General features: G+C 40.6%; 1 protein-coding gene across 1 annotated transcript; it reads right to left on the reverse strand.

Annotated features, from left to right (window-relative positions):
• Positions 1 to 3,647: 3,647 nt before the first annotated feature.
• LOC123234682 (cytochrome P450 1B1) lies at positions 3,648 to 8,160 on the reverse strand. The gene is made up of 2 exons (XM_044660627.1): positions 7,109 to 8,160; positions 3,648 to 4,814 (listed from the first exon to the last, which is right to left on the reverse strand). The coding sequence occupies exons 1-2, from the start codon at positions 8,158 to 8,160 to the stop codon at positions 4,229 to 4,231; spliced, it is 1,638 nt and encodes a 545-aa protein (XP_044516562.1). The 3' UTR covers positions 3,648 to 4,228.
• Between the last annotated feature and the right edge of the window lie 702 nt (positions 8,161 to 8,862).

The raw sequence follows: 8,862 nt of genomic DNA on the forward strand, positions 1-8,862 counted from the left end.
TATATATATATATATATATATATATATATATATATATATATATACATATGACTTTTTTCCATAAAAGCATTCGCTTTTCTCTTTTCCTGAAAAGGCACCCAGAACTCTTCTACCAGGCGAAGGAAAGGCAGTTGAATAACCACTGCCAAATCCCTATCCCAAACTGTGTAGAAGAAAAAAGAATGAGCATTTCTTTTAAGTGAATTCACAGTTTTATCTTTGGGGGTGGGGCGGGGATCAGAGCTGAGGGAGAGGCAGCAAAGTGAAAGTTTCCTCAGACAAAGTGTTAAATGACCTCTTTATTTTATAATTCCTCTTTGTTTTTCACTGTAATATGAACTATAGGCCAGAAGAGAGAGTCTCTGTAGTACAGCTTTAGGAAATCAATTTCAAAGCTTGTCTGGAAGATCAGGGAGTAAAATACACCTGAAAATAGTTAAAGTCTCTGATGAAATGTAAACATTGGTTGGGAGTGGGTGGAACGATTTTTAGATTTCTACACCTTTGGGATATTAGAGAAAGTTTTTAACTTGTCTCTCCCTCCTCAAATATTAAGAGGAATGAACAAAATGCAAACCCTTTATGAGGGGCAAAGACATGTGTTTGACATTGTTAAAAAATGATTCTTTGTCCTGTGAAATAAAATATATGATTATAATCTCAATGTGCCTTCCTAAGTTACATTGTTAATTGCCATTTTGCTCTGTTAGTTGTTAATGAGATTTAACTTCTAGGGATGATTCTGACAGGTTTAATACATCAAATAGGGATTTGCAAGGAGTCTAGATAAAACAAAATATAGAAAGACTGAGTAACACAAAAGAGATAATGACTGAAGAAAAGATTTGGAACACACATTTGTTAGCCATTTATAGTTGGAAGGATTTGCATACATCTTGGTGGAATATAAAAGATTTTTTTATCCAATGATTCAAAATGAACAATTGTAAAAATTTTTTATTTAATTTTTGGTAATAGCATTACATGATTACAAGCATTCTAAATCATTGAGGATGGACAAAGGAATCTTCAAATAAGTAAAAAAAGATAGTTTTACAGAGGCATATATGTGCATTTATATACATACATAATTGGTACTGCTTTCATGCTTCATATCACAAAAATGAATGTGCATCACTTTCAGCTACAACTTTGAGGTGACTATATACATATTTAAAGCTTATTGGAAAAGATCCAAAGATAACAGAGGCTAAATAACAAGGACTCTTGCATCATAATTATAAAAATACAAGTGAAGTTTATCTTATATAATTAAGTGATCTAATATAGATCTAACATGAAAATATTAAGTTTGTAAAGTAATTTCACAGGTGAAGGCTAAGTTCTGGGGTATGAAAACTTTTCAATAATCTACATGGCAATTCTGAAACACTGCCATTGTAATTTTTAAAGACAGTCTTCTTACAAGTCCAAGACTCAAAATTTTTTTAAAAAATTACTTGTTTTATGGATATGTTTTAGCAGTATTGATTATCTGGAATATACACTCTGCTTTGATAGATGATTTACAAATATTCTGGATAGAATCTATAATAACTATAATAATAATAATAATCTATAATAACTCAAAGAAAAATGAGATAAATAATTAGGCATTTAGTCCAATCAATTTAACCACCAAACTGGAAAATTCAGACTACAAAAGGGATTCTTTCTTTTTTTTTCTCTTTCTCTCTCTTCTATCTTTCTATACTTTTTTCGTTATAGAGAAAAGATAGCAGTCAATAACTTACATTACTTAATATGGCTGAATATCCTAACCAGATAAATCAGAGAGTTAACAAGTATACTTCTTATATTAAGTAAAGATGGCTTTATTATCAGGTAACACTGGGACCTATATACAGAGAAATGAATTATGGCATAATCAAATGTTTCAGTCAAGCTGTCTTCATGACTTATCCAGATTTCTATATACCAAATTCTGCCATAGCTCATTGGGCAAGCCCAAGTGGAAGAGCTGGCAATGGAACAAAGTTTCTGATCCTACTTGAGGATGGTTAGATTACTCGATTAAGGTAAAGGAAGTAACATAAACTTTGTCTCATCTGTGGCTTTCAAACAACCTTTTAAAAAATTGCATAAAATAAGTATGACTGTGCCCATTTTTATTATTAAGCTTTTTAAAATTATTGTCCTTGTGAGGATCACAAATTCTGACCTGAAAACTGGCACTCTGAGCATTCTTTTTCTGAATTCATATGCTTCAAGCAAAGTAATTTAACATGCATGGGAAAAATGTGAATTATTCATCTTTCTTCCAATTCTGTTTCTCAAAAACGCTCATAAAAAGCTCTGTAATTCTATCAACAGTGACTTCCCAAAAAGTACATTTGATTTATTTTTTAATTTTGTTTTAAATCAACAGTGAGCTTTTAGGCAACTGTTTTCTCATATTGGGGGAAAGTATTTATGCAGCCATGATTTTGCTTATCAGTTAAAAAATTTTAACATTACTTAAACTAATATTTTCTGAATCTAAATATACAGATGAGTGGTATCTCCTCTTTAAAACAACTGTATATGAAGTCGGCTATCTTAAAAAATTGTTTATCATTTATACCATGATGCCAATTGGAAACCAAATCCTCCTCAGCATTAGATCACTTGTTTTCCAAAAAAACATGTATTTCATTATGCGGATGTTGCTATTAAAAGTGTTTTGTGTTATAATCATTATTTAAAAATATAATTTGAAATATGAAAGGAGAAAAATATAGGAAATATCAATATGGATATCGGTAAGGGACAACAAAACATCTGGGTCAGTGTTTCAAGTGTTTTATCTATAGGATACCAAAGGACATTCAGGTAAATGATTACTTTTATCATTCATCCAGATGTTTGGTATCATATTAAAAAAAACTCTTAATTTCCTCATCCTTGCACAACCAAAAAAATCAAAATTTTCACTAACTGTAGCTGAAAATTTAGAGCCTAAAAAAAAGATTTCAGATTCACAATAAAATGTGAAAAATGTTGGAAATCATTTAGACTTTAAAAAATTTAATCAATTCAGTTTGGGGAAAGAATATAAAAATATTTTTATAGACAGCTGGGAACAATGAATATAACTCGAACCCAAAAAAAGAGTTCTAAATGAGAACTGGCATCATTTAGTTGTGGTAGTTTTAACAATGCCATTCATTTAAATTGTCTATTTGGTATCTTCGCAAACAACCAGGTAGCTGCTCCATTTTTTACTTTTTTGTACGAAATAATTTTAATTAGTTTTTATGATTTAATATAATTGCTTTTCACTAGTAGTATTTTTAACTTTAATGAATAGCGATGCCTATTGCATGTCTCATGTATTGTATTATTTATCCTTTCAAAATAGGATGAGATTGTTCTGCCGTACATTTGAATTTTAGTTGTGACTGAAAACAAATTCATGATTTTTCCTATATTTGTAAATATATTAACTTTTGGAAATCAGAAGGCAAGTATCTAGCTTAGAATATTACAGAGTATTTCAGAATTCATTATAAACCACTGAAACTGGCTATAAACTCAATATCCTCCCATTTACTTTTTATGTAAATGATTTTATATCATATATTATTATATCACTCCTCAAACTACATTTCATCAAAAATAAATCATTATCTTTAATAATTGGGCCTATTTAGACAGAAATCTTTAATGCCTTCTTTGAGATGAAGAGTAAATGAACAGTCTCCTTTTTGGCCTCATTCTCTTCTTTTACCTTCAAACTTCTATATTTGGTTTTGAATGTTCAATAATATACCCCAGGACTCTGCTGTATTGTTGTTTGCTCCACAACAGAATTCCGAGCAGATGCCTCTTGGGAACCTACCCAAGGTGTATAACATTACTAATACCAAAAGGAGGTTTGGGTTTTTTTTTTATTTTTTATTATAAAAGGTTTCATCAAATAGTCCCCAAGAACAATGTTATAGTGAGGCTATAATATATTTCTAAAAGCTTTTCCATCCCCTTTATTCTCTAACCATAAAATCTTGCAAGTAACTTGTAGTTTCACGAGCTACTCTGTCAAATACATTGGCTCACCAGAATCCACTTCTATGGTGAACCACATTTCAGGCACTGAAGAAATACTTGTTGGTGGCTTCCCATCAAAAAGGTTCACAGGAGCACATGGTGATGGCAGAAAGAGACTAACAGAGACTGTTAGACTCATTTGTTTTTTCAACTTTGAGTTCATCACCCTTCTGCTAGCTACTCACTGGTTGTTTTCCTCTTGTAGTCTTTGAACGGCACTATCAAGTAGCTCCATAGATTCTCTCAATGTGACATTAATTGTGAATGACTGTGGTTTAATGGTTAGCCCATAACTAAAACTCATTTCTGGGTCCTCATCTGGATTGGCAAGGAAATTGCACTGGTGTGCTAGAATGGCAATGAAGAGAAACAGCTGTATTTTGGACAGCTCTTCCCCAATACACCTACGTTTGCCGATGGAGAAAATCATGACCCCACTAGCCAAGTCTTTGTCAATGAATCCTTTCTTGTCCAGGAATCGGGCAGGATTGAAGTCTTCTGGGTTCTGCCACTTCTCTGGGTCATGATTAACTGACCATTGGTTGATAAATACCACAGTATCTTTGGGAATATGATAGCCCATGACTGAGGTGTCAGTGGTGGTGGCGTGTGGGATGGTAACGGGCACAAAGCTACTGAAGCGCATGGCTTCATACAGAAAAGCCATGACATAAGGAAGATGAGGCTGATCATCCAAGGAGGGCAATCGATCACGGCCCACCACTCTATCCAATTCTTCCTGTACCTGGGCCTGCACTTTAGGATATCTGTTTTTAAAAATACAAGTGGAGAAACAATTAGAGAGAGTAATTTCTATTGCCCAAAGAATAAATAGTTATTTTATTTTATTTCATTTATTTATTTTAAACCCTTACCTTCTGTCTTGGAGTCAATACTGTGTATTGGCTCCAAGGTAGAAGAGCGATAAGGGCTAGGCAATGGGGGTCAAGTGACTTGCCCAGGGTCACACAGCTGGGAAGTGTCTGATGTCAGATTTGAAACTAGGATCTCATCTCTAGAACTGGCTCTCAATCCACTGAGCCACCCAGCTGCCCCCATATAGTTATTTTAAATTGTCTATTTGGGAAGGAGTTTGATTATTCTAAAATCTTCTAGAATGAGAAGCTAATGTAACATTTCCCTAACAATATAAGTGTATCTAAAGAACTCAGGGGGGTTAGTTACATCATTAATTTAACTTCTGGGGGCATGCATGACATTACATATTAAAAGTTTTGCAGGATGTGGCATATTAAAAATGTTTCTTCTTACTTAATAGAAAAAAAAAAGACAGAGCTTCTTCATGCCAAGGGCCTATGCTGTGTGTTTTTACTCTGTTCTATCTTCTTAAATGAGGATTGGTTTTTTTAACCTTGCATAATGATGCTCACTATAACCATGTAAAAAGTCCATTTTTTCCCCTCCCCTATACTGTTTGAAAGGGATACCAAAATGATAGCATTCCTTAATCCTGACTGTTTGGCTGAAGAAGGAGAGGCTTTTCTTTCGTTCTTTTTTTTTCTTTTTCTAATTATGTTGATAAAAAGAGGCTGGCAGACAAGTGCAAGATGGCATGATAATTTGGGAACAATAAATTGAGGAAAACCGGCTCACTAAATAGCATTTTTCTTGTCCCTTCCTAAATGTTTACCTTCGCTAGAAATTTTCGAAGGATACATTCCCAGCTTTGATTTTCACCCCGAAGTTAGGAACCATCTGAAGGGCACTGAAAAGTGAAATTTGGAATTGTTGCAAGATTTTTAAAATGCGGTTGAGATTCTAAACTGTTTCAGTAATAACTAATGCCATTCCTTCAGCTGTTGTGTAACCTCAGCCACTCAAATGACATTAACGAACTAGACTGTGCTCTCCAATTCCAAGGACCACTTTTCCCTCCACAGTTGTTTAAGGTTTCCGTAGGAAGTTGCCACAGCTCGTCTGGCAGCTCTAGCTTTCTGCGAAGAACCTCCCAGAAGTTGTAAGCAGCCTCCCCTCTATAATAAGTTGCCGCTGAGTGTAGTTCTTGTATCATTAGGTTTTGTTGGCGCATGTACGCACAGGGACTGCTCTAAAAGGGTGGCAAGTCTAAGCCTTTGTTTTGCTCCTTCGAGTCACGCGATCACGATAAAGAATCTACAGGAGATGCGGAGGACTTGGGCACGTCCCCACACAGTCCGAGCTGTTCCTGGGTGGTGGAGCGCTTCCTCTCCACCTGGGGAACCTATTGCTCCCGGACGTCTTTGCATCTTACGTCTCCTTTCCCCAACTCTATTTATTTTCTGTGACGCTCTAAGCTTGCTCCTTCCTTCCTTTCTAATAAGACTTTGTGTTTCTGGCTCCAAGCCCAAAGCTTCCGTGCTCGTTAATCTTGATCTGGGACATAACCAAGGCTCCAGGCGGGGTTAGGAGTTGGGGGAAGGGGGTGGGGGTGGGGGGAGCGCTGCCTGGCTCGGGGCTTGCTTTGCTTCTTTCGGTTTACTTCCTTGGGAAACAAAGCCTTAAACCGTCTGCTCCTCTTGATTGCCAGAGCCAGCATCAGATCCGCGCTGCTGACTAAGCTAAGCCCCAGAGCGCCTAATGGGCTGATGTGTTTATTTAACATATTTACTGCCTTACGCTTTCCACTGGGGAGTGGGGCAGAGAGGTGGAGGAAAGGGGAGGAGGGGAGGAGGAACTGACTCCTAGTGCTTTTCCTGTGCCTGGGAGGGAGGGACGAGGAAAGGAAGAAAGGCTGGGCGGCGGGATCCACAAGTGCTCTTTAAAGGTCAGTTTATCTGCAAGTGCCGAAGCACTAATCTGGGAGACTCCTCTGGCTTCCGTAACTCTCAAAAATGAAGGAGGCACAACTCTGCAGATTACACTGCGTCACTACGTGTGACTGGAGTTACGGAATGGTCCTCAGAGACCTCTAATTTCTTACCGGACGCAGCGCACAAGCCCAAGAGAGAGGTTGGGAGGGTGGAAAGGCTGAACATGACTGGGGAGTTTGAGAGACACTAAGACCTAAATCTGTGCCTGGTCCAGACCCTGGCCCCTTCTCCGTAGGTAAGTCCAACCTTACCTTATGAATAAGATGAGAAGCCACTGTAGTGCAGTGGAAAGCGTGTCCTGACTGGCCCCGAAAATATCCGTAACTGTGGCTGGCACGTATTCTGTGTCCAGGCGCAGCCCAGGCTTTACTTCTCCAGGGCTCTCCTCTTCCTTCCCCACTGTGTGGATGAAGGCGTCCATCATGTCCCGGGGTGGGGCTCCAGGCTGCAGGCTGCTCTTATGCTTCAGGAACTTGTCCAGAACGAAGCTGTAGAAGTCATGGTTAAGCTTCTGGAAGTCGCGGTAAGCGGTGCGCACGGGGTTAGGGAAGCGCTGAAGCCAGGGCAGCACATCCACCAGGCTGCCAGCCCCCACCGTGCTCCCGAAGCGCTCATTGTGGCTCAGCAGCCCACGGAACTCTTCGTCGCTGTGGCTGTAGCGGCAGCCGAAGCACACAGCACTCATCACGTTGGCCACAGCCACCACGGTGAGGGGCCCGGGATTCAGGAAGGCACCCCCGGCGCTGCCTTGCACCAGCAACTCCACCAGCTCCCGGGTCTCGCTCAGCACGTGCTGCTCCAAGACCCGGCGGCTGCGGACTTGTCCGGTGGAGAAAGCGCGCACTGTGCCGTGCGCCAACCGCCGCTGCACCTTCCAGAGCTCCGAATATTTGCTGAAAGCCAGGCTGCGACCATTGGACACCACCTGGAAGGAGGCGAACGGTGGGCGGCTAGCGAAGGCAGATCCCTGTTGTAGCAAGGCCTGGCGTATGGCGCGCTCGCCATTCAGCACCACTACCGGGCAGTTGCCCAAACGGATCTGGAAAACGTCACCGTAGCGGCGGGCCAAGCGAGTGAAGTATAGATGAGGGATGCTACCCACCTCAACCGCGTTTCCGATCAGGGGCCACTGGAATGGACCAGGGGGGCGGCAGCTGGCCCATGGGGTTCGACGGAAACGCCGTAGGAGCCACTGGCCCAAGTGGACCACGGCTAGCACGGAGAAGAGGAGCAGGAGGGTGGTCTGCTGTGTGGACAGAAGACTGGGCAGCCAGGCTTCTTCGCTACTTCGGCTTGTGGCCATGCTGTGGGAGACATGATCCATGGGCATCAAGAGCAATGAAGGGGGCGGGGAGCGGGGACGGACAGTTTGGGGAGAGAAAGAGGCTCAGAGGACCTGGTGGAATTAAGTCAGAAGAGACCAACCCATATATATAATGTAAACAATTATAACTAGAGAGGAAGGAGGAGGTTGTGATTAATTCCGTCAGGACCGAGTTGGCTCCCCTTCCCTCACAAGCTCTGCTAAGGATGCTTCGGGTGCTGCCTATGAGAAGACATTGAATTCCACCAGCAACCACCCTGCATTGTTATTCTTCCCGCCGAGCTCCCCTCGGCCCCTTCTGGTCGCTCTCTTTTTACTTCTAGGGTAGGGGAAGATTCGAAAGGTGTGTCTAAGGAGAAACATTCCCAAAACATCAGTATAACGGTACCTCCAGAAAAAGAAAGCCCCGAGGGGGATCTAGGCACGGACTGCCCCTCTTCCCTCTATCTCCCAATCGGTGCATTCCCTAGTCCTCCCTCCACCCTTCACACACCCATCTGCCAAAAACTGGTAAAACGAGAAGGTAAAGGCTTCCCAAACTTCTCAAAGATACTACTGACCTGTGGGTAGGCGCTGCTTCCAGCAATGTCTGAGGAGTGAGGAGCTGAGGAAATGACTGTAGCTCTGGTTACTATCTACGCTCAGCTGCGTCGAAGAGGGAATGCTATCAGACCTCTATAT

The sequence above is a fragment of the Gracilinanus agilis genome, chromosome 2, assembly GCF_016433145.1.
Source record: "Gracilinanus agilis isolate LMUSP501 chromosome 2, AgileGrace, whole genome shotgun sequence".
NCBI lineage: Eukaryota > Metazoa > Chordata > Mammalia > Didelphimorphia > Didelphidae > Gracilinanus > Gracilinanus agilis.